This window comes from Astatotilapia calliptera, chromosome 14 (genome assembly GCF_900246225.1).
Source record: "Astatotilapia calliptera chromosome 14, fAstCal1.2, whole genome shotgun sequence".
NCBI classification, from domain to species: Eukaryota; Metazoa; Chordata; class Actinopteri; order Cichliformes; family Cichlidae; genus Astatotilapia; species Astatotilapia calliptera.
In genome coordinates this window covers 32193885-32219433 of record NC_039315.1, presented here as the reverse complement: position 1 = coordinate 32219433, position 25549 = coordinate 32193885, and the positions used below count along the sequence as shown (strand labels likewise).

Below are 25549 nucleotides of genomic sequence, written 5' to 3'. Positions count from 1 at the left end.
TTGAATTTAGTTCCAATTAACCATTAGCATTATTGAATCAGTGGAGGCTGATTTCACTCTGTAGCTGACGTTCAGGCAAAAATAAATGTCATCATTTCTCTGTTGTCTGGTGACACAGGCATCACCCCCACACCCAGTAAGGCTAATGTGCTCATTACAAAAGAATGATAGTGCTTAATACTTTCAATTTAATTAGTCAGACTTGGTGACCATAGCGGAAATAAAACGCACTTACAAGGAGACCAAAATAAATCTTTATTTACTTCATTGGAGAAGGCAAATTATGAATAAATAATTTTCATCACTAGGCTGGGCGATGTGTTACAGTGTTCAAACAGGCAAGCCAGTGAATCACAAATATTCATGTAGGTGGGCGTACAGCACATGTGCCCTTTTCACCAAATGCAATCATGGAAGACTTTGTTATATAATAATAAAAGAAGGAATAATAAAAATGACATATTCTTACACTTGCAACCTCGGTATAGAAAGACAACAACAGACAACAAAGCCCTACATAAAAGGTTTGGTCTAGTTCTCTAACGTGATTTTGGAATAAAGGTGGGAAGACACATGATGCCTCAACTAGTTCCCGTTCTAGCACACACTTTAAATTGCACCTGACAGGTTGATTATTTGGCAGGCTACTCAAGGTCCAGTGGCCCTGAGCTGCAAAATACACACAAAAACAAACACTTCACTTTAGGGAAAAGGTAGGCACAGTCTTTTAAGATTTTGAATGCTGGGTCCAAAGTCTCTCGCTAAATGTTGGTACTGTTCTTGTGTAAAATATAAACTGAGGGAATGAAAGAGGAGCCCTGAGGAGCCTAAGGGAATACTTTAACAAAGATATTCAAATGATGTACACGATATAGGCAAAGTAGAGGACCACATACACACCATGAAGCTCACAGTTTTTGTTCTGATGTTAATGCCACAGAAGGCTTAGGTTCCTGTCCTGCCTAAATGCTTCCACTCTGTAGTAATACCACTTACAGCTGATTCTGGAATATCTCGGCTGAACTCTTCAGAATGGCCCATTTTTCCACAGATGCTTGTAAAAGCAGACTGCGTGGCTAGGTGCTTGATTTTATCCAACTGTGCCAATGGGACAGAAAACATGTGAATTAAAACATGTAGAGGTGTTGCCCAAAATTATACAAGGCAACTATTCTAAGAGTAGAATAGAAAATAACCTAAAACAGCCCTACACTATCACTTCTGTTTCCATAAAGGGAAATATTGTGTTTGCACAACAGAGCCATCGCATCATCAGATTAGCTCACGTGTATCTGGCGCATTCATCCAGTTGTGTCATTCACCAAGGCAGGTTCTCACTGCAGCAAAGGAGTGCAGCGAGTTACAAACCTGGTTTTTGATCATATAACTTCAGTTTAAACACAGCCGACACATTTGCTTCAGTGATGGAAATGTGTGAATAAGGAGGAACATCCGATCAGCCAAGATTGACAAAAAAGGCAAAAGGCTGTGAGGGTTGTGTACGTGAAGCTACACACTTGGCCATTCAAAAGACAACACGTATGACACAACTTTAAAGAGAATGACTGCAAGGTAGACAAAGTCAGACTTCCATAAATGTGCTTGTTCTCCAGCCCACACACACACACACACACACACACTGATAAAGTTTTATTTAGATCCTCTCTGTAATCAACTGCCTTACTGGAGCAGATGCAATCTATTTTCATATTGCATTATGATTTATCAATACTACAATGATTACACAGTCATTTCATCTGTAATACAAGGAGTACCCACTGAAAAGTGTACTGTATCACTGTAGTGAATGTCTAAACATGCACTTTTGTTTCTTTTTCTTCAGTGTTTTAAAAGACCTATTAGTCACAATTTGGTAATTTTCTGAAACTAGAATCATTGTCGAAACATAAAAATCATCAGATCACATAACAGGATTTATCTTTGATTACCAACCTGTTTCATTGCACTCAAATGACTTTGTGCTTTTAGTTTCATAGTGTGCTGATGGGAGAGACGCCCCACGAGCGTGGGAGTCACAGTCTGACTGTGGGAGGGAGGCAAAATAAACCACTGACAGAACACTAAACAAGTTAAAGACAAGAAAAGAAAATTAACCATCTCCTGACCTGCAGGAAATTAGAAATTTGAAGTTAAAGTTTTAGAAGAAGATCAAAATGAACTGATTTTGACACATAATTCGAGACAGGTGAGTAAAAGGCACCGAGGCTACAAGCGACCTGAGCTTCTGCTGTGGCAACTCAGACAAGAGTTCAACAGACAACACCAGCTTACGCATGCTCTGTTTCATAACTCACATCTGGAACAATAAAGTCCTCTGGAATAGGGTCACACACCTGGATGGAAAAAAAGGGCACAAGGGATGTTTTCTTACAAAGACCTTCTCAGCCCGTCTTTTGCAACAAATTCAAGTAAAATCTGCTTCCTCTGTAAAACTGGTTTATCTGTGTTTCTGTGAGGTCCTTGAAACCACAAGATTTAGCACAGATTTATGTTGCTGTGGCTCTTTCACTGCAGACTAAAGGATGGGAGTTGGGGGTGTGGGAGTGTTTCAGAGTTAAGTATTGTTCTGGTCTCAGGTCTGTGCTGGTCCTGGCTGTCATTTTCCACCGTACATTCTCTCTATGTCATCCTGGTAATGTGTTTTCAGCTCCTTGCGTTTGAGCTTGAACGCATCAGTCACTAATCCTGTCTCAGGTGTCCACGGTTCTGGGCTCAGCCGGATCTTGCGGGGGATCTCAAAGCGTTCTAGCTGGGCTACAAAGGAAGAAGAAACATGAACTTGGTAAAACCTAGCTTGTGTCTGCAGCTCTGAGATGAAGCTTAACCCCTTCTCTGACTTTCTCACCTGCCAGTGCGGCCTCAGTAATGACCCTGAGGACGAGCTCCTCCACGGCTTTGCTGTTGCACAGCTCCTCCCATGACCCTCGGATACCGTACTGGTCAACCAGAGCCAACAGGTGCTTCTGATTGGGCACCACAAAGCCAATCACGTACGTCTCGTCACTGCAGAGCAGGAAGACGAGTCAAAGAGAAAGAAAAACAGAACAATTATTAGCTTAAACTGGTCTTCAGGATGTGGACGCTGGGCCGAATAAGGTAATGGAGCACCAGAGTGAGCAATCTTTGCAATCTTTTCGTCAGTGAGTGGCATATTTAGCCTTGTAAGGAGATGGAAAAACTACATGCTTGAGAGAGTGTGAACAGATTGCATGCTTCAAATCGCTTGACAAACAGCTGCACTGTGACCCAGAACTGAATAAATATTTCAGGCTGCAGAAACAGATCCAGGTTCTGAATCAGAAAAACAAAATGTTTTCGTGAATCTGTGGAAACACACAGAGCAGGAGGGCCTGCCACTTTTAGGGTACAAAATGAAGGTTTTTATTCCTACCGAATAATGAAAAACAGATTTGTTGTTATCTGAGCTTAATTCACTCTGCCTGTTTGTTATGTCGTGCAGGGCAGATACATGGAGCTTAATCAGAAAAATATTGCACCGCAGATCACCAGACAACCAAAACTTTAATAAATGGTCCATTCATCTTCTTCTGCTTGTCATTTGCTAGTTATTCGTCCATCACATAGCTAACACAGATATTCATGCTCACCCTTATACCTTACAACCAATTTAGAGCCTTTAGGCCACAGATGTGGGCCTGTGGGTGTCCTGTGGACTGCAGCTTCAGCAGAATGGATTTTTTTTTTGGTACATCTGCTGTTAATGAATAAGACTGAGACATGGTAACAACTTTGGCTATTTTTTGTGTTCCCTCAAGCCATTCCTGAGCAAATTGCATCCTGCTGGGTGGGACTGCTGTCATTGGGGAGTGCCTTTGGCATGAAGGGTTTGCTTTGACAGCCTCAGTTTGTTAAGGTGGGTCGATATGTCAAAGTAACATTCATACAGATGAGGACACAATTATTACCCACCAATTAAATTTAAAGTTTTTGTCAGAATTTAGTGTTGTTGTTGTTTTTTAAACAGAGCAAAATGATTTTTAATGTAACATTTCTTAGCATACCAGTTTTCTTTATAACATGTCAATTATTTCTGTTTGCACACAATAACAGACTCATTTAAGAAAAAACAAAAATGACCAATTATTATTAAATTAGTATCAATAAAGTTGTTATTATTATTATTATTAGTGCCCTGAACCCTTTTTTGAACCACAGAACAAACTAGTGCTGTGCAATGATGTGCTTAAACTTTTAATGCTAAAAGAAAAAACTTCTGCAGAAAGACAGACTGAAATATGCTAAGGAAACCTGCATACTAGAAGCACGTCCTTTGGTCAGATGAAGTGAAAGTAAAGCTCTTTGGCCACAGAGATGCTGCTTATATTTAGAGAAAGAAGGGAGAGGCGTACGAATCTGGAGGGGCTTGAGAGATTCTCCAAAGAAGAATGGGCTGGGATTGTTCAGGACACGAGTTTGACTTACTGAAAACTACAACAAAAGACTGCAGGCTATTATATAGCATAAAGAACACATAATTAACTATTAGCATCAATAATTTTGACCTTGGTAGTTTTTGTAAAATAATTTTGCTTGTAAGCACACAAAATAAAACCAGGATGTTTGGAAAGGCTGCGTAAGAAATTCCTTGTTCTTCTAACTGGAACTTGGGAAATACTCTTTTAAAAAAAGAAACTTTCATAGAGGAACTAATAATTCTGTCCTCATCTGTATCTGTGCCAGAGGGTCCTGAGAGTGGTTGTTCTTGATGATGTGAGTCGGGCTGTGAGCTGGAAAGCTGCGGCTGACTGAGGGTGTTTATAGCAGCAACTGGAGTTAATGAAAAGATGCTGTTGTTGTTAGTGTGTGTAGCTGGGAGTTGCAAAGCTTCAGCCAAGCAGTGTGTAAACAGCAACCGTGCGAGTTAATAAAAAGTTAATGCTGAAAAGCATGAAAATGTCATTAGGTCTGCCGTGGTATGTTCACAATTATAGATTATGGAAAGAAGCTAATGCGAGAGGTCTATTTTATAATTAAAAGTCAAACCAATACGACGATCTAAAAGAACAGGATCCACAGAGATAATAAAGGTTTCAGTGGATCTGTAAACTACTCTTATGAATATTTCACTGCCCCACTCCTCACACACCTGTTGGCATAGGCACAGATGTTATCGATCAGAGGGCAGTTCTTCAGCATGGCCTCCACCTTTCCCAGGGAAACGTACTCTCCTGCCTGCAGCTTCACCAAGTCTTTCTTACGATCTGGAAACACAGCAAAGGGAGCAGCCTGTAAAAAGTGTGTATGTCCATGCATATATGTGGATATATCTTAAAAAGAAAGGAGGAAGTGAGATAGAAGGATGCATTTTCTACTCAGCTGTGTGCATCTGAACAAAATGAACATCTTGCATCTGAACATCTTGATAAAAGAGGAAAGTAGGGGGCTGGGGCTGGCTCACTGAAGTAAACAGAAACGTGAAATCATACTAGGATGCGAAGTAAAATGTGATTTGTTAAAAGCTTTTCTGACACACTAAAAAATGGCAAGTGGAGATGAAAGGTTGTCTGGAACAAGACCAAGCATGAGAGTCACAACATGGGCAACAGCATGAGAATGTGAGCTTCAGACTTAGTGACGATAAAAACCAGGATAAGACCTTCTCGTTCTACACACTCCACCCACACACACACCTCCTCATGCCTCCTCACCAATGATCTTGAGACAGCCGTCTTCCTGAAACTCTCCAATGTCGCCTGTACTGAACCAACGCTGGCCGTTCTCGTCTACAAAGAAGTCCTCTTGGTTTTTCGCATCCTTCTTGTAGTATCCCATCGTTACGTTGGGCCCACCAATGAGAATCTCTCCCCTGGGATAAGGCTTGTCAGTGCTATGGTACCCACCTAAAAGCATCAGCAGATTAGAAATGAAAAAACATTTATTGGACTGAATCTGCTACATCATAACACTGCTGAGAAACAAAAAACCCCCAAAAATCAGATGGTATGTTTACTTAAAATTCTATTTTTACTCTGCAAGGAATAAACTCAACTCGATAAGTATCAAAACTTCAACAGAGTGCAATGAAAGTGAGTTATGATTCCTTACGTAAAAAGTGGAGAGACCAGTGCTGTCCTTACAAGGTTACAGAGCAATGCTCAAAGTCCCACCAGGCAGGGAAATGTGAAAGAAAGTGTTGGATCAAGTGCGTATGTGTGTAAAAGATGACCCATAAAGAAACAAAACATGCAGACTGATGTTTTTTTGAATATGAATGCAAATGACTGTGTTTATACCATCATAAAATGTGTGTGTATATGTGCGTAGTGCCTCTCCCAGTCTCACTCACCCTCCACCCAGTCTTTAAGCTTGATCTCACAGCACACCAGTGGTCCTCCCACTCTCCCAGTGCTGTAATCCCACACTAGAACAGACAACACACATAGACACACGCACATATCAGGGAGCACACTAGCATCAAGGCACAACATTTATTGCCATAGCAACACGACCTGACTTGCTCCCTCGCCATGGAAACCCCATCCCTAAGGAGTGTTCGCAACTCAGTGTTTTCCTGACTCAGATGACCACAGTGGATTTGATGGGTCTGTTGGTCTGGTCTGCCTGGGAAAGGCTGATAGGGTTTCTTACATTTCGCAAATGCTTTGGCAGTGGAACAGATAGATTAATTCATATCTGATTATTGGGACAGACATTGGCACCATAGTTATGTGAAACATTCTTGGTCTTCATGTTTATGAGGGAATGGAGACTATCACTCTTTCTTCTGTTTTCTTTTACAAAACTCATAAAATTTCATATTCATTTCTTTTTCTCTTTCCTTTTTTTTTTAAAAACTTGATAGGGTCTCAGTGTAGCGTGACTTATTGCTAATGTTGATTTTTCCACACCACTCTGCTGAAAACAGATAATATACTCCCTTTTTTTGTTTACTGCAACCCACGCACTGTATATCTACTAATTATTTTCCTCTTATCCATTTTCCCATCCTGGCTATAAGGCCTCTGTCCCTCTTTGTGTTCTCCCCCTGTTTTTATCTCTGCTTTCAGGCTGTCGAAGTTGACGGGAATTTCATGGGGAAAAACCACAAAATAGGAGGGTGCCAGGATTTGATTGGAAAAATATGGGAAAATTGAGAAAAAACTGGTAGTAAGTATATTTTTATGTTACGTGCCTGGGCTCTATAGATGTAAATTAGCAGCTTTACTAAAGCCCAGCATGTTTACATCTTATATATTCACATTGATATCCAGTAATATGGAATGTCCCTGTTAAATAAACAAATAAACACAACAAGCTAGCAATTTTGCCTGAAAAAATGTGATTTGTGAAATTCTAAGGATGCCTAAAATATTGGCAATATCCCATTTTTATTCTTACATATCATGATAAAATCAGCAATAAAGTGTAATACTGTACATAAACAGTGTCTGTCCCTCTGTTTGTCTGTCTTCCACTGCACACAGACTAAGCATAACGTAACAGTGGTTTGGAGTGTCGCTTCCAGCTGTTTATGAAGCGGGGGTCCTGTCTGTGACTTTATTAAATGCCCTGCAGATTTACAGGGTAACCTGCAGTAGCGCTGCCCATTTCGGTATCCATAAAGCACAATAGTAAAATGTGACCTTAAAATTATTTCTCCCTCTATGTTCACTAAAGGAGGTCTGTAGCTTTAGCTATGCTGAGATTTTTAGGTACACCTAGCAGTAGCTACTACAGTCTACTACCATTGTAGTGAGGCATTTCCCTTGTTTAGTCTAGCCTCGTTTATAAAAATAGGGTCAGCAGAATAATAGGCACAACTGTGAGTGTGTCACAATGATACCAATACACTTGGTGATCATACAGCTGAATCAAAGCATGTGTAAAACAGTTAAAAAAAACAGGACTGTACTGGACTGAATTAGTTAAACTGGTTAAAGCTAATAAACTCACAAGTGAGTGTATTTTTTTCATTTGCACAAGACAGATGGGAACTGTGATCTGACTGATTGTTGCCAAATAGGATACAGGAATTTTACACTGAATGTGTTCAGCTCACATTAAAAATACTGATGACCGGCAGTGCTAACACTCAGACTCTGAGTAGCTACACCTGTGGTATGAATATTAAAGTCCTTGGTTATTTTCAGAAAACTTGACCTCTGACCTTGACATGGGTTGAGGTCACAGAGATTTGAACTCATCTGAGATTTTTAACAGATGGGCCTTTGGTATAAGCTAGAAAAATTACATCCGCTCACTCTCGATTGATCAATTTTCATATTCATCAACTTGGGTGTCCATCCCATCCGCTCACTAGGTGGGGTGATGACAATACATCATCAGCCTTTTAGGGCTGAGGGGTAAAAATTAATGACATAAAATGTTTTCGTTTTTCTAATTTGTGAGTGGTTTGAAATTTTACACATTTCAAACTAAAATAATTTCACACATTACAAATCTTACAGTAGGCATGCCTACTGTAAGATTTCCATTCATGCTCACACTCGCTAATGGTTCCAGCTCCACAGGTCTCCGTCAGGCCGTATCCTTGACCCACTGGGCAGCAGAAACACACATTCATGAAACGCTGCGTGGCTGCTGAGAGTGGCGCTCCACCTGAAAGCAACACCCGTGTCCGTCCTCCTAGCAGAGAGCGGACTTTCCTGAACACCAGTCTGGATGAACAAAGGAGGAAATACATGAAGAAATTATGACTTTTAAATATTCCTTGAGAGTCCAAGCTGCAAATGCAACAGTAATTGGTGATATAAGTCTCCATACCTGTCACACAGTGGTGTGCTGTATCCTTTGGCGAGCTGCTCCAGTTTGTAGTTGTATGCCAGAATGAAGAGTGTTCGCTGAACACAGTTCATCTCCTCGACCTTTGTCATCACGTTCTTATAGATACGGTCCATGATCTCCTGAAGTCAGGAGGCGGGACAGGGTGAAAAGAAAAAGAGCATTATTATGTAAAAGGTAACAATAAGAGCAACAGTTAAGACTGATACAGATACAGAGAAAAGACTAAAATGATGGTTAAGAAATGTAATTTTTATAGTTAATCTATAAGTGAACTTACAGCTGTGGTGATTATTAAAGGTGATTATACTAGAGTCAGAGCAATGAAGAGTAGTATGTATCTGAACTCTGGCACGAAGCAGAACTTGAGCAATGCTGGATTTTAGAGACCAGTGCAAGTTTATATGGTGCAAAAAGATCGCAATATAAATATCTAAGCCAATTTTTTTTTTTCTTAGAAACATTTGGTAAATAAATCAATGAGAGTTTATTAAAGTTTTTTTGAAAGCACGGAAAAGAATCCAGCCATTGTAAGTTGGAGCACACTCTGCTGGACAGACTATGCGATGACACCGGTTCTAATGTTACCCTAAGCATGTTTTTTCAGCATCAATGTGCAGAAATGTTTGACATCTAAACCAACATATACACTGATAGCAATATCCCTGTCACAGGACGACAATAGGAGTTAACCTTCATGTTGGGTGGGCTTAGACATATGGTCCCTGCTTTGGAGGTTTTTAAAAAAAGACTAAACACTAATGTGTTCAAAACCCCCAAATCTCATATTTAAGAAACTTTATAAAACAAAAGAAAAGATCAACACAAGCACACATGCACGTGTGCTCTTCAATTCTGGTTTCATAACTATAAGGCTCCCCAATGGATATCTAATGTGTTTCTAATTTCTATGTGACCTACAAAACTAAAAAAACAAACAAAACAAAAGCAAACCAGAAGAAGGAATCTCTCTTTGGAATAAACAAAACCATGTGGTAAACCCACTACTAACTGTGGCCCTAAACATTAGATTGTTTTTTTTATATTTATTTTTTGACATTTAGCCTTTGTTGGATAGGAAGGTAGGGGGACGACACACAGGATTGGAGCAGACTCAAACCCAGGCCCCTGCAGTGGCAGCAGCTCAACCAGGTGAGCTAAAGCAGCTCCTTCTGAGCTCCTTTGTTTAAAGTATAACAATATGCCAGATAAGCGACAAAGCAAAACATTTAGGACTTCCTTGGAACAGCTTTCACTGATACATTACAGGAGAATTATCACCAGAATGAGCATCTGTATTCATCTCTATTCTGATTAACACTAAGTTTCAGCTGAAGTACTTTCTGAGCACCAAACAACAGACAGACTTAGAAATGAGCTGGTGAACATTAAGCAGCAGAGGATGCAGATATTTTTCCACAGGAGTCCAAGAACAGACTAAAAAAAAGGAAGTATCACATTTCAATCTGCCTGGTGGCCAGAAACTTGGAGGTCCTAGTGAATGCACATGTTTCTCTGTTAATACTGGGTAACTAAGCCACTGTCAGTCATATCAGCTCAAACTATCTTCTTTCCAATGCCCAAAATGCCTTAGCCCAACATTCACAACAAATATCTTCTTTGCTAAAAATGGGCTGAAGTGGTACTAGGAACATGACGGTACAAGGAAGAGCAATGTCAATCATGGGAAGTGGTATCAATTTGTATTACCAAAGGGACTGTGGTGCAGAGAACAGAAACCCACAGATCAAGAGCACTTCATCATCTACATCAGTGTCGACAAAAGGCTGGACATGGTGAAATGGGGAAAGGGCACAAACAAACCCCCCTCCCACCAAAAAAACAATAAAAACCAGCTGGTCCTGTTGGGTTTGTGCATGTGTGTGTACGTGTGTGCATGAAGCAGTGAGAGAGGAAGTCGACACAGGATCCATGCAGCCGCCTGCTGTCATATCACAGCAAACAATTTGTATGTGTGTGCGTGTCGTGGGGATAACCACATGGGGCTTTCTCACGTTCTGTTTACAGCTGTGAATGGTTCCAGAAACTGGGGCCCTCTGGCCTTTACACTACGACCACTGGGAGATGGGGGTGGGGGGGGGGGTCTCCATGTGAGTGAGAGGGAGAGAAGAGTGCATCCTGTATTGAATACAACTGGCTTGTTAGATGACATTCATTTTCAGGCATCTTCAGTATTGGCAATGGTCACAGTCAAACAACAAGATATGGGAAAACAAAATCCTGAATGGAGGAAAAGTACCGAGACTATCACTTTATCAATGTGTCTGCAGTCTGTTGACTTTTGAACAACTGGTAGGTTAGCAAATGTAACTTTTCATCCTAATAATACAGTTAAAACAATTTACATGTAAATACAGTGTGAACTTGGGCATCAAACTGGTAAAGTTTTTAAAAAAAGGATAAGAACTTTGAGGCCACAATGTACACAGATTTGCTCATTATGGAATGTCATATTAATTTGGAGCTTTTAATGCTTTCTTTTTTTTCTGTTCTTTTTACAGACATCTTTAATGAGGCAAAGAAAAAAAAAAAGGAATTGGCTGCATAAGTTTGAATTTCTCTTGGTTTTTCTCAAATTCTCTACACGGAATCAAAAGATTGCATAGATTGCTGTCCATGTATGATTGTAACAGGCAGTTTCTCTTTGCCAGCATAAAATTAATTTATTTCACAACACTCTTTCACTCACGCATTTCCGTCTGGGATTAATAAAGTTCTGATTCTGATTAGATGCCTTCTGGAGAGACGTTTTATGGTGAGACAAGATAAAGACTTGGCTATGTGGCCACAATGATAAGAGATATGTGGAGGGGTAAAGGGTTTTCAGTGAGAAGCTCAACTTCTGAAAAACAACCCCACACCATAATCGCCCTTCCACCAAACTTGTACACTTTACCGTTCTCCTGGCAACCACCAAAACCAGACTCGTTCATTGGATTGAGAGACCGAGAGGCATAATTCATCACTCCAGACAACAGTGGTGGCGTGCTTTACACCACTGCATCCAACGCTTTGCATTGTAATTGGTGATATAAGACTTGCAGGCAGCAGCTCAGACATTAAAACCCATTCCATGAAGCTCTCTACACACCGTTCTTGAGGTAATTAGGAAACCACATGAAGTTTGAAGGTTTGTTGCTAACATCGCTCTGTGATTTTACTTGGCCTACCACTTCATGGCTGAGTGATTCTTGATACCAGTTGCTTCCACTTTGTTATTAACCCACTGTACAAAGTGATGTTGGAGTGACATCTTTTATAAGTCATTTTTGGACCTCCAATTTTGGCCCACTGAAGGGGCTGTTTTGTAACACCAGGCATTCACAATGAAACAGGATACTTGATACTTAATGCAAATGCTCTTTTAAACTTATAAAACACACTGTTTCATAAGTTTAAGAGCAAAAGGAATTTAAACATTTTCTAAATACTCTAACCATTACTATTTTACATAGATTTCAACATATTTAATATTTCAACACATTTCAATAAATGACAGTTTTAACCTGGTTACAAACAAATGAGTTGATTAACTAAAATACTATCTATATTGGGACCGACAGACCCAATATAGACATGATCACACATCCACCAATCAGTGTTTAGCGGGAACACCTACAGCTGACTGTCGAACATTTAGTAGCAAGAAAATGTCACAACTGGACTTGTTACACAGGTGGTATCCTATCACTGTACCACGCTGGACTTGACTGAGCTCCTGAGAGCGAGCTGTTCTTTCACAAATGTTTGTAGAAGCAGTCTGCATGTAGAAGTGCTTGATTTTATTTACCTGTGACTAGAATATCTGAATTCAATGATTTGGATGTGTGAGTGAAGACATTTGGCAACATGTTGTACAAGTTTCCATCCTAGAAAAAGAGCAATGAAGAAATAATTAAAAGCCCCCAAATTACCACGACCTTTATGCCCATGTTGAGTGGATGTAAACCTCTGACCACAACTGTATGTGTCCACTTCTATTGACTACTTGAAGAAATAACATTTATCATACTATGGCTGTAGATATAGCTGTTATAGCTTTCTGAATTGAAGCATGGATTGGACTTTAAAGTATTCCAAAAATACTACAGCCTCCAAAACACAATTTCAGTATATGAATTTTGTAGAATGTCCCGGGAAGAGACACGTATCCTTTTGGAGTTGTGTCAGGATGAGCATCAAGCATAAAACTCTTCCAAATCAAGCATGTGGCGCTACCCGCTGTGACAACTTGTGAATAAGGACGTGGTTGTAGAATGGGGGAAAATTAAGATACTGCAAGCTGGAAAATGCAAACTAAAAGACACTTTAACAGTAAAACATAATATAATTAAGACTTCTTTTGGACCTGTAGACACCCTGTTTCTCCAACACGACTGAACAGAGTGCTAAATTTTGTTGAGTATTTGTATGAATATCTCTCTGCAGCAAAGCACAATAAAACTACAACCAGAAGAACCTTCAAAAGCGTGAACACTTGGATTCGTTTGAAGTCATGTTTCAGGCCACAGTCTGAATTTTAGTCCATCATATACCATCATTTTTTCCCCCTTTTAATAATAATCACTTCATACACATCATACATCTACCAAGTAGCTACTAAATGTGGTTTTTGGTTTAGAGCAAATGGGGGTGGGGGGTAGGTTTTTGGACTCTTTCACTTAAAACAGCCATCTGCAGCATTTCTACCAAACCAAAAGTTGAGTGTTGTAAAAGGAAAGTGAAAAGACTGAAACAAACAACTTGTAGCTACAAATGACCTAATTTCACATTAAAGTTTTTTGCATTAACTGTGTAAAATGTTAAAAATGTCCACGTGATTAGAGCAGCTTAAATTCTGACATATTCTGACTACCTTGGGGTGTTCTTTAATAAACAAACTGTAAAAAAAATTTAAGCAAAGCCCATCTCGGAGTCCTTACTGCTGAAATGGATTAATTAGTAAAATTTACTTCAAAGACAAGCTGCACTAGGTAACCACAAATATTCAACTTAGACCCCTGGGAATCAAACATTGTCTGGTGATTAAATGCAGCATTGACCATTGGTAGGATGTATTTACGTCAGACCAAGATCCAGCAGATCCAAGACTGCTGGACTCTATCACTGCTATTCCATGAGTAAACCTTGTGCACAGGCCTCAAACGCAAGCCAGCAGCATTGTTTGACATACAGACTCAAGTCGAGTGAGTCAGTGAGTGATACTGTTATTGTTAATGGTAATGGTTCTCTAACACTATGCTGGACAGTGCATTAAGCCATACCGGGACCGCTGCCATCAGAGTGGGCTGGAGCATACTGGTGTCTCCTTTGCTTCCTTTCTTGATCTTTGTGGACTTAGGGTGGGAGAAAGAAACATCAATTGATAATTTAAATTATTACATTTGTAATTAGCTGTTACCTCATTTTTGGGGTTTGTTTTGCACATATTCGGACTGAAATGATGTCTAAAAATCTACTAGATCCAGCTATATACTGTCATGAAAAAGTAAAAGTATCCCCTCTGTCCACTTTAAGGTTGTTTTTGTATCAGTACATAACAGAAAAATAATCTGATGCTTAGCGGGATCTAAAATTATTTAAATACAACCTCAGATGAATATGTTATATTGGTTCATTATTTATTTAACAAAAAGTATGCCCCTGCTGTTTCCACAGGAATTCAGAGGGTAAATAGCAAGCATGTCCTGCAAATCAAACACATGCTTAGAACTGATCATCTGCAAGTGTGAGCACCTCTATAAAACCAGAAGTTTTGGTAGTTTGCTGGTCTCGAGTATCCACATGAGTGTTGACAGATGCAGTGGAGGAAAGACATCAGAAATGATCTTAGAAGAGTAATTGTTGGTGCTCATCAGTCTGAGAAGGGTTATCAGGTCATCTCCAAACTATTTGAAGTCCATCATTCTGCAGCGAGAAAGATTATTCACAAGTGGAAAACATTCAAGACAGCTGTCCATCTTCCCAGGAGTGGACGTCCCAGCAAATTCACCCCAAGGTCAGACAGAGCAATCCTCAGAGAAACTGCAAAAAACCCAAGAGCTAAATCTCAGACTCTACAGGCCTTTAACCCTTAAACTTCAGGTCAGTATAATTAGAAAGAGAAGTATTTTTTATTTGGAAGGGTTGTCAGGAGAAAGCCTCGCAACTACTTCCGCAACAATGTCCTTTGGACAGATGAGACCAAAGTGGAGATGTCTGGCCATACACAGCACAATCACCTTATATTAACTTTATACCAACTGTATAAGGCTTCATGATTTGGGCTTGTTTTTAAGCCACATGACCTGGGCACTCCTTGGATACCAAAGTATTCTACAGCCCTGTGTGAGGCCATCTGTTCTACAATTAAAGCGTGGCTGAAATTGGATCATGCAAAAGGATAATGATCCTAATTTCAGCAGCAAATCTACAAAAAATGGCTGAAAAGAGAAAGAAATCAAGGTGCTGCATTGGTCTAGTCAAAGTCCAGACCTCAGCCTGACTGAAATGCTATGGCTAAGAGACCGGCGCATAAAGGTATCACAAACCTCAATGAACTGAAGCACGACTGTAAAGAAGAGTGGGCCGAAATTCCTCCACAATGATGTGAGAGACTGATAAAGTCATACAGGATGTTACTGTTTCTAAACGAGGTTCTACAAGCTGCTGAATCATGATGTATCCTTAGTTTTTCACACAATGCTTCTACATGTTGGCTTAGTTTTTTTTTGTTGAATGAATAATGAGACAGTGTAATATGTCGTGTGTTCTTATTCATCTGATGTGGTGTTTAAATAGTTTCAGAACATGGTAAAGATGTCCTGATATATAAAATCATAGAACAAACAAAGGGTGTACTTTCTTTTTCACCACAATATATTGAATATAAGATACATGAAAGTCAACCCTAAAACCAGAATGCACTTCAGATGATACAGATGAGAGGTTTTACCTGGTCAGCAAGAGTCTGAGGCGATGAATAGCCAATCCTACAGCCATGAGACACACATACGAGCTCTGCACTGAGCTCCAGTACATGGGCAAGAGGCAGGTAGCCGATGTAGGTGTCTTCTTCACTAAAAACACACGCAGACTTCAAAACCCCCGATTTGATGTGGGCTATTAAATGTTTGAGACTACCGCGGACATGAAGGTCTTAGGGTCATCCCATCTCCAGTCAGACAATTTCTAGAAGGCTTCCTGCTTCACCTTTCCCAATTTGCGTAAAAACTTTACCTTTATATATAAAACACTTTTTAAGATATATATGCATATATTTTTTATTTTTTGTATTGTTCAAACATTGCCACAGATTTCAATGTGCAAGGCAAACTGCATGAAAGTGGGTCAATGGTGTTTGGAAAAAATAATTATTTGAAAAGGTATTTGCTAAAAAAAAACTGAAATTAACAGCAATCATTACAGTCTGTATATTCAATTCGAATTTGGTTGGTTGATTTGAGACAGAATGACCCTTTAGTGAAATTAATCAGTCGTTTATTTCATCAAGCTGAATCAGTACTAAGACAAACTATTGCAAGTTATACATTAGTCATATTTTCAAGATATATACTGTTTATGAGCTACATTTCCTTTGAGTTCACCTACTGAAAACATATTCATCTCAACTCAAGTAACAACCAAATTTTGGGGAAATTTCCATTTTAGTGAACATGTTGTACATTCAAGCCATGAATGAGGGGGAGATTTACATAGCCGTGTTACTTAATCCACAAAGGAAAGCCAACATTTTCATAAGATCGACTGAGACTGTCACAACTAAACCCCTTTAACCTCCATCCATCTCACCCTGACTCCTTTTCTCCCACATTGTTCCTCTACTCATACTAAACTCCCTCCCTTTTCTGTTTCCTCTCACTCCCATCTTAATCCCCGGAGACGGGTCAGTTTCTCTTTTAATATAAGCAATTGAGCTGCATGATGATACCAGCTGAACAAGCATATTTCCCATAATGTTAGTTAAAATATTCCTTTGAAACATGCAGAAGAGAGAAATTTGAACATTGACCTCAGCTTAGTTTTGATTACAGTGTTTTGATTACAGTTTTGATTATATTTCTTCTGCTTCCAGTAATCCAGTGCATCACACTCTTCTGTTAATGAACAAACCTAAATGGCATGTTCTAATCTGTATGTTTGCTGGCTGGTGATTCTGCTTGGACGTGTAGCAGAGGAGATAAGCTGCTTTGGAAAGTGAATTTCCCTGCAAAACTGCCTCCATATTTTACAAACAGATGAGTCAAAAATCATTACATTTAAAACCCAAAACTATTAGACCATATCCCGGGGTGTGGCATAATAAGCACGTTTGAGGTCTTTACCACAGGTTGGGAATCCTCTCGGCCATTCCTGTAATCCCAGCGATGATGTTGCTGTGGGAGATCATAACGCCCTTTGGAATGCCTGTGGATCCGCTGGTGTACATGATGACTGCAATGTCCGAGGGCAGCGGGGTCTTGCGCTCACGTGTTGCTGGAATGTCAACAGAGAAAGGTGGTGGCAGAACTGGATTAATGGTTTATAGCACAAAAATGAACCAATTTTTAAACAATCCCCAGAAACACGGTTCATTTGTTGTGTGTGTGCTGGCTAAAAAAAAGTCTTTTTGTATGTAGGAAAAACCCCATGACTTAAGGGTCAAACACACAGAAATGTTAAATGGTTATCTCAGAAATTAAATAACCTAATTTCAACTAATCAGGTAACACATCTGGCACAATGCAGAGTTTAAATAAGTGCGTTCGCCAAAAACACCATTTGCACGTGTTGATCTTTTCTCTTTCTCATGTCGTTTGCTGCTGTCTGTCCTTTCTTATCTATTCTCTTCTCCCTCCTTACACTCTTCCTTATGCTCGGTTGTTCCTCTTTAATCATGGTTGCCCCTTTTTTTTTAAACTATTTGAGCTGTGCCCATTTGATGACAAGTATGTTAACAGTATGGTGTGTGCAGACTTTAAAAACTGTGTCTAGGTCCAAATCTTCTTTCAGGCCAACATATTTGCGTGAGAATGATTCTCTAGCTGTCACGTGGCGTGCACAAGGCTGAGGGTGAATGTAGGCATAAATTTTAGATTTTCGAGTATCGGTCCTCAAAAAAACGTCGCTGAGTAACAGATGTTACACATCAGCTAGTCAAGTATTTATGATCATCTTGATGATTTGACACCAGATGCGATTAGCACTGGCTAAGACAAACACTGTACGGTTATATATTATAGTGACCTGTCAATCACAGTGCTGACCTGCCCAAAGAAACCAGGCTTCTTCTTTTTTTTTAATCATTTTTTGAATACAGAAACATCATTCTGTATTCAATATGATTTAAAACTAGTGATTGAATCTGTGAAATGATTAGGAAATGATTTGATGAGGACATAAAGGAATTAAGAAGTAGGATAATTTTCCATAAACTATAGAACTTCCTGGTTTCCAACTTTTACCAAGAACTGTACAACTGCATGTGTTTTACTGGCTACTGCAAAGAGTTGGTATATTCCTTGACATTGCACTGTAGCAAAAGTTGTGCATGACTTTTTTTATGCATTCAGCACAGTCAGGCTGAATGCGGCCTAACACAGCTTCCCTTTCCACCCATGATTTCAGTTGCAATCTGTTTTCATCACTGCCTCCCAGCAGGTAAGGTTAACAATCAAAACATGTGATCAAGTACAAGAAAAGCTGCTGTGAATGTTTCTTTACATCAAAGAACACAGCAGATAAAGGCAGTGAAAAGGACATTCGCATGTCTAGACAGCAGAGCACAATATGATGAATCTCTTGCCTTCTGATCCCTCTCTTGGACTCCTACGGTCTGAATAAATAAGTAAAGAGCAAGTCAGTTTCCAGCGGGAACAGAACCAGTTGGGAAACAAGAGATTGGTTTTTGTTTTTCGCTTTCTGCCGAGAACAAAAACAGATCTAAGAGGCTCAAGCTCAGCAGGCACTGACAAACCAAAGGATGAAGTAAAGTGCATCATAGTCACAAGGGCAGACATCGCTTCTCTCCCTCCAGAGACGTGGATATGAGGCGTGTGCACTCCGAAAGCTGATGTCATGTGAAGTTAATAGCGCCATGTGTAAACATGACCCTCGCCTATATCCCAGCGCTCTATCCTCCCTTCCTACTTCCTTCTCCCTTTATCTGCACATGACTCTACCAGCTAGACATGTTTTGGGTCAGTCAGTTCAAGGGGCCTCAATAAAAAGTGAAGATGGGTGATGGCCTCTTCCTTATCTGTGCGCTAACTGAGCATGCACGGTATCAACCTTAATCTGACACAGATGTTAGCACTTCCTTCTTCACATGACCTAATGGGCCAGATACCAATCTGCCCCCACTCCATGCCCCCAAGAAACAAGCCCTGACTATTTCATTTACTTGAGAGGAAGAGATGGCTACGTCAAAAAGCCTGGCAGATTAAAACACATGTGCTGTGAACGGTAGTGTTTTAGGACCTCTTAGTTGGAAAGGTGCTTCTCTTCAAGGCGCTCTGCTGTTTGTTTGTTTTTTTGTCTTTTATAAGTTATAACAGCACTGCCTGATAATAGATTTGTTTAATTTGCTTTTATTCACTTTAAGCTTGTAACAAGTGTGTTGTAGGTTGCTTCTGCTGCCCCCAAGTGGCCAACTGTCATTTTATTAGTTGATGATGTTGATGAATACACTTTTAAAAGAAAAATAATTCAATGTGTATATATAACTGAATAAACGAAATAGACATTCGGTTTTGAAAATCTGTATCCATGGGAAAACAGAAGCACTGCAAGCTGCTGTCTGTGTCCCAAGTGGCACAGGGAGGAATGTAAAGTTTGGTTTCCACCAGAAATGCTGCCAGATCCATTAACAGAGCGCTGCTTAGTCACAGAAACCACACTAGCAAAGTTAGGACAGCTGTGTGGTGTAGGTGTAGCTCTCTTTTGACTTGAGCTTGACTGTAACCTCAGAGGAAAACAAAAATGAAGCGGCAGTTCTGCAGTTCTTCTAGTCAGGCTGCATCCAAAAGAGAGTCAGTCCCTGTATGCCCGCGTGTTAAAAAACTAACTGTAATAAAAAGTATGTTTAGAGCCTGATACTGAAGTGTAAGGATAGTTTCCTCTTCAAAACAGCCACATGAGTGGTGGATGCTTGGACTGTCAGGTGTGGACAGTGGCAGCTACACCTGACTGATCTCTGCTAGGCCTCATGAACACTGATTGAAGTCACTGAACTGGACCCTTCAGCTGTGTTTGTGCTGCTGGAGCCTTTTGGAGCTTTTACAGTGGAATTATCTGACAAATAATATGGTGTGTTGTGTGCTGCTGACCATTCAGCTTAACAGTGAGATCAGGGCAGTGGCTAAATCAAGCTTTTTCCAATTGAGGCAGCTGGCCAAAACAAAGCCGACTGTTTCCAGGCTGATTCTGAAACCATTGTAGCCTCACTCCACTGTCTGCCCTAACATTTTAGGATTCATTTTAAATGTCTTTTCTTCCCTTTTAAAGGCCTCATTGGTCTTGCCCTTCCGCAACTCTCTGAGCTCCTGCATTCTTTTGCACCCACCCGTTTTCATCTGATGAACTGCTCTTGAGTGTGCTTAAAACTGTTGTGGCTCCCAGAATGTGGAATGATCTGCCTTTGCACATTAGGCCGGCCTCTGTCTGATTTTTAAAGCTCTTCTTTCAATCTCTTCTTCTCTTCAGTGACACCTTATGACACTTTATGACTTGTATTTTATTTGATTTAGTGTATGACTGTTGTTCTTCTCATATTTTGCGTCTTTTATTTATTTCAGTTAAAAAATATTCACACCGTACTTCTAAAGGCTTTTAAGAGGGTTTTTTTGTCAAACTATAGTTAAGGCCACAATTTCAGATCAAAATGCCTCCTTAGAGCTCCAAAATCCTTCACTGGAAAATGGCATTTTGCCATAGTGAAGTAACGTGGAAAATATTAAACACTACATAGATCTGTTTACACTGTTAATGTCCTGCAAGAAAGTGCTTTATCTCAAGTGGAGTGTGGTGACTAATTGTCACTGTGACTCACCATGATACACAAAACTGTAGAGAAAACCTTTTTCTTAATGGGCAAGCAGCTAAATACTTTTTTAATGTTTTAAAACGGAGCAATCCTAATTCTGTGAGTCATGAACTCTTGAAAGCAAACTTCACATAAATCAATGAACAGACACACAGACAAAACCTACCATTCTCGTGCCTGGCTCCCAGCTTCTGAACCGCAGCCATGTTGTGGATGCTGATGCCACGTGGATAGCCGGGCCACGCAGTCGGTGCATTGTCCACTACAATGATGTGTTGCAGCCTTGGAACGTCTGTTAGGATGGCCTGACACACACACACAGACACACACACGCATGCACACACGCACACACACACAACAAACATGCCATCTTGATATATGTTGTTTCTATATTGACAAAAGATAAAGAGTCGGTTTTTCTGTGAACAAGTGAACAAAGGAACATTCTGTTTATGCCGCCTCAATAAAAATGGAAAGATGAAATGCAGGAGCACTGCTTGTCTTGGCACTGAACCTGGCCAAAACATGCCAAAGTATTCGGCACGTGTCTTCTAACATTTACAACTCTGTTATGGGACGCTGCAACTTCTCTGTTCTGTCAGCGCTGAACATTGTGTTCTTTGGCTCGTTGGCTCTTTGGCTCCGACGTTTCCTCAGAAGATCAGATATATGAGATATTTGTCCACACAATGATGTTTGTCACTGTAATGTTCGCTGCTTTATACGGCTTTGTCTAGTAGTTTCTTATACTTTGTGATGAAAAATAAATTTCCTGTGAAAAAAGATTTGCAGAGAGAATTTACTCTGTGTATTCTAACCTTGAGTCTGGTCTCCAGAAGCTCCCTGCTGGTGATGATGTGGGTCACCTGAGTCTCATTCAGCCCGTGGGCAATGGCGGGACCTCCCAATGTGGAGTAAATGGTGACCACTGCAACCCACAGGGACACAGAAAAAGCGCATTAGAGTATAATAGACTAAAACATTAATGGCCCCACAGGCAAATTTGCTTTCCACATCGTAGTCCAGCAAAATATATACATGCATACACAGGACCCACATCCAGATGTACTCATCTGCCACTATGAAGCGTGAGGCAAAGGTGGACTTAATGTGATGTGCAAGAGGCAGGATGGGCTGTTTATCTAAACTGCATTAATTCAAGACAAGCCTGTCTGTGTGTGAACACAGTGACCGCGCAGACATGTGAAGATGGACCATGTACGTGCTGACTGTCTACAATCCTCAGTGTCCCTGATTTAGGCCCCTCTCACTCAGATGAGCTCTTCAGGCACCTCCAGAGGCTGCTGCTAAAGCTTCCGAGCCAAACGGCTCTCGTTGCATGATAAGTACTCTTTGGGGGATATAAACAAGTACTGATGTTAGAGAGGGTTTACTGTTTTGACTAAGTGCATATGTCTAATGAAGCACTGTGTGGTTGCATGAATGCATGCACTCAGCAAACCAGGGTTAGCGTTTCAAGCCGTCCTTTAAAACCAGATATTGACTCTTGCCTCATGGCTCATATGTTATGGATATGATCTACTTTGGTTACACAACATTGTGCCTCTTTGGGAAGACTTGATCTGAAGACTGGTCAAACTCTGAACACCCAAATGATGCACCTATATGTGCTTGTTTAACATCTTTATAAAACTGCATTTTGGAACCAGAGGTGTTTGTATGGGGTCGACTATGTTGACTCTGTACAGACGTTCTTCACGTTCTTTGTGCTATCTGCATGTGCATGAAGGGTCATGTCATTTTTAAACAGGAAACGGCCCGATTTAGTGCCACAAATTTAGAAGCTTTTGATTTTCTAAAATATCACTGGATGTTTCAGCATTATGATTTGCCTTGAAGGGAATAAAAAGGATCAAAGGGACTCAAAACATGACAAAAATATCCCCAGATCATAAGCACAACTGAGTATGTAGTTTAAATTCCCAAACGCAGATCATAAAGTTTTTAAGTGAATTATGTTTATGTGCTTTTACAAAACTTCTCAGCAGAAGAAAGTTAAAATAAAGGTTTTCTCTTCTCTACTTGGGGCAAAAAAACATGGTTTCCCTAGAGAAGTATAATCAAAAGGGGTTAAAAATCACAACATTAAAAAACACTTATTTAAATTTGGACAATTTCCCTTCAATCTTCTTATGCATGTTTGATTGGCTGTGTGTGTTATATGTTCACACCATACCAAATGTTCACCATATGTATGGTCTCTTTCTTCCTTTGCATTTTTTCCACTCTGTCAATTTTTAGAGCAAATTTAAGACCATAAACATTTACCTGTACCCAACGAGGAATACTGTGCATTTTTAGAAAACAGGACCACAGGCCCATTAAAAGATATTTTAATCCTCCACAACTAAAATACAGATAATAAAACCTCACTTCACTATCCATATGATTCCTACAATTGTTTTTCTTTTACTTAGCTAAATATATAAACCGCTGCATGCATAAGCAGATGTTCCAAATTCATTGGTATCCTATGCTTTCATTATTAGTCACTTCAATTATATCACTTCAATTTCCCCTTCTCTTTCCCCTCACCCCCATCTCGTGACAGCAGATGGCTGCCTCTCCCTGAGCTTGGACCTCTTAGAGGTTTCTTGCTATCACCTAGTGCTTGCTCATGACTATTGGCAAGTTCTTTAATGTTATAGTCTTTTCCTTATGTTATTAAGGTGAATTCTGTTGTGATTTAATTCTAAATAAATTTAATTGCTTGACTCAAAGTTATTGTGGGACTTGCTCGCATTGTGTCACTAATGGTTATTTCACCTGTTGACACCACATGTTGCAGAATTTGTTCTCTGTTTGCTTCTAGTCTCTTCCTGCACGGACCCCCCCCCCCCCCTTCCCCCCTTCAAGTTGTTAAATAAAAACAATAACAGTACTGATTTTGCTTCATGTCCAGCTTGCGATTATTATTCAGCCTGGTGTCTCACTGAGGTACTTAACGGGTACTAACATAACTGTGATTGACTTAATCGTTTGCCTCGAATTTTCTTCATTCTTATGATTTAAAAAAAGCTTTTGCTGCATGTCCTTGTTGTGAATGATTCCCTGAAACTTAATACATTTTATAAAAACTGCAATTATTTCTTCTTCACATTAGACAGGATGCACATTTACACAGAAAAACTGAAAAAAACATAATATAATTAGCGCTCAGCTGAAGAATGTGTTTGTTTTAAAAGATGAGAGCAGGAGACAAAAAAAACAGAGGAAGGAAAGAAGGAGAAAAAAGTAACAAGAGGAAACAACAGTAGATACACTGACAGCAACAGAAGCAGGCTAGCACAGAATAACATAGTCTGCAACCCTGCGTCCCGGCTCTGACACAGACACAGGGGTTTATGGGACAGGGATTTGTGACATCAAAATCTTGCGTCATGGAGCTCCAACACTTCCTGCGCTGCTGCTGTGTGCGGGTGACCGTGTGTGTGAGAGGGAGAGCCATGACACCTCCAGCCGTGAGATCTAAACATTCAATGTGGCCCAAGCTTAACACATACACACACTGTCACACACTAGATGTTAGTACAGGAAGCTTAGCAAACATCCAGATTCCACTAAGTAGCAACAAAGTGGAGTCTGGACTCGTTTTTTTTTAGTTTGATACAACAAATGACATCTTGAAAGAGAAGCCTATCCTTGACTCTGCGAGGGGGAGCTCTGCTGTGCAGCTGATGCTTGTGATACACCTTTTATGTAACTTATATACGGTAGAGTAGACAGCTCACAAAAGTTGGCCTTCTGAGCCAATGTACAGTGAATATGAAGTACAATGAAAACATACACACACACTAAGTATGTGAGTTCACTGGGGGCCTTTGGCTGACTCCTTGATGCCTCTGTCAACATCAGATGCTCACGTAGACTCTCTCACCCCTCTTCTGACGCCATTGGCCCTCACTTGTCTTCTTCTCCTTCCTCCCCTCTGTTTCTTCCTCTGCTGCTCTTTCCAACCTTTAAGGCCTCTGTGTGCTGTCCACTGCCCCTGGCTTTTCCACTCTCCCACTGTTTGTGTTTGCATCAGAGGAAGATGAAATATAAAGATGCTTTCTTGGCTTGGATGGCTGTGTCTTTTATGAGAATGACAGTTTAATGGAGCTTAAATTAAAGTGGATAGCCTGAACAAAAGGGTCCTTTATGGGTAATCAAAAAGATTTAACGAACTGCCGTTGAAGCTTGTGATGAATAAAAGGTGCTGCAGTCTTTGCTGTGGAACATATTAAAGAGTAAATCATGCTGAAGCCCACAGCTGCTTTGCTCTCTCTGATTATTAACGTTTTTATTCAGAGCGAGAGAAGATCTTTGCTTTGCTTTTCTTTCTTCCAAGTAATCCTCGCTGGCTTTTATTGTCGTGATTCTTGACGTCCCCAGAAACACACATTAAGAAGATAAATCAGCTTTGCCTAACACTGAATGATTCATTCAGTGGAAGAAATGAAAAACTACACCGAACGAACCACTTTCCATTACACAAGACACGTTTTTGCTAAGTGTATGAGTGCCGTACAAGTACAAACACCATTAGTGTATAATTATTTTTTTCAAAAATGTACTCTTGTCAGCGTTTGAGCATCTTTTCCTAACAAGAACTCGGGAAAAACGGATGGGGAAAAGAGAAAGCACCAAAGGAGGAGAAATGGGACACTTATATAACGCCGAAGCAGAAGGGACAAATTGACCTTCTTCTGTCTCAGCTGG

The 25549-nt window shown here is 40.1% G+C and overlaps 1 protein-coding gene across 3 annotated transcripts in view; it reads right to left on the bottom strand.

Moving 5' to 3' along the window:
- Window positions 1-242: 242 nt before the first annotated feature.
- Window positions 243-25549, bottom strand: part of acsl3a (acyl-CoA synthetase long chain family member 3a) — a 47164-nt gene continuing 21857 nt past the window's right edge. For all 3 annotated transcript variants that reach the window (XM_026192349.1, XM_026192351.1, XM_026192350.1), the window contains 12 exons: window positions 21646-21755; window positions 20994-21132; window positions 17130-17280; window positions 15740-15863; window positions 14070-14141; window positions 8767-8906; window positions 8488-8660; window positions 6329-6403; window positions 5691-5882; window positions 5129-5243; window positions 2867-3024; window positions 243-2775 (listed from right to left, as the gene is read on the bottom strand). In XM_026192349.1, the coding sequence (XP_026048134.1) occupies window positions 2618-2775; window positions 2867-3024; window positions 5129-5243; window positions 5691-5882; window positions 6329-6403; window positions 8488-8660; window positions 8767-8906; window positions 14070-14141; window positions 15740-15863; window positions 17130-17280; window positions 20994-21132; window positions 21646-21755 (1607 nt within the window). In that variant the 3' untranslated portion in view covers window positions 243-2617. The remainder of the gene's footprint in view (window positions 2776-2866; window positions 3025-5128; window positions 5244-5690; window positions 5883-6328; window positions 6404-8487; window positions 8661-8766; window positions 8907-14069; window positions 14142-15739; window positions 15864-17129; window positions 17281-20993; window positions 21133-21645; window positions 21756-25549) is intronic.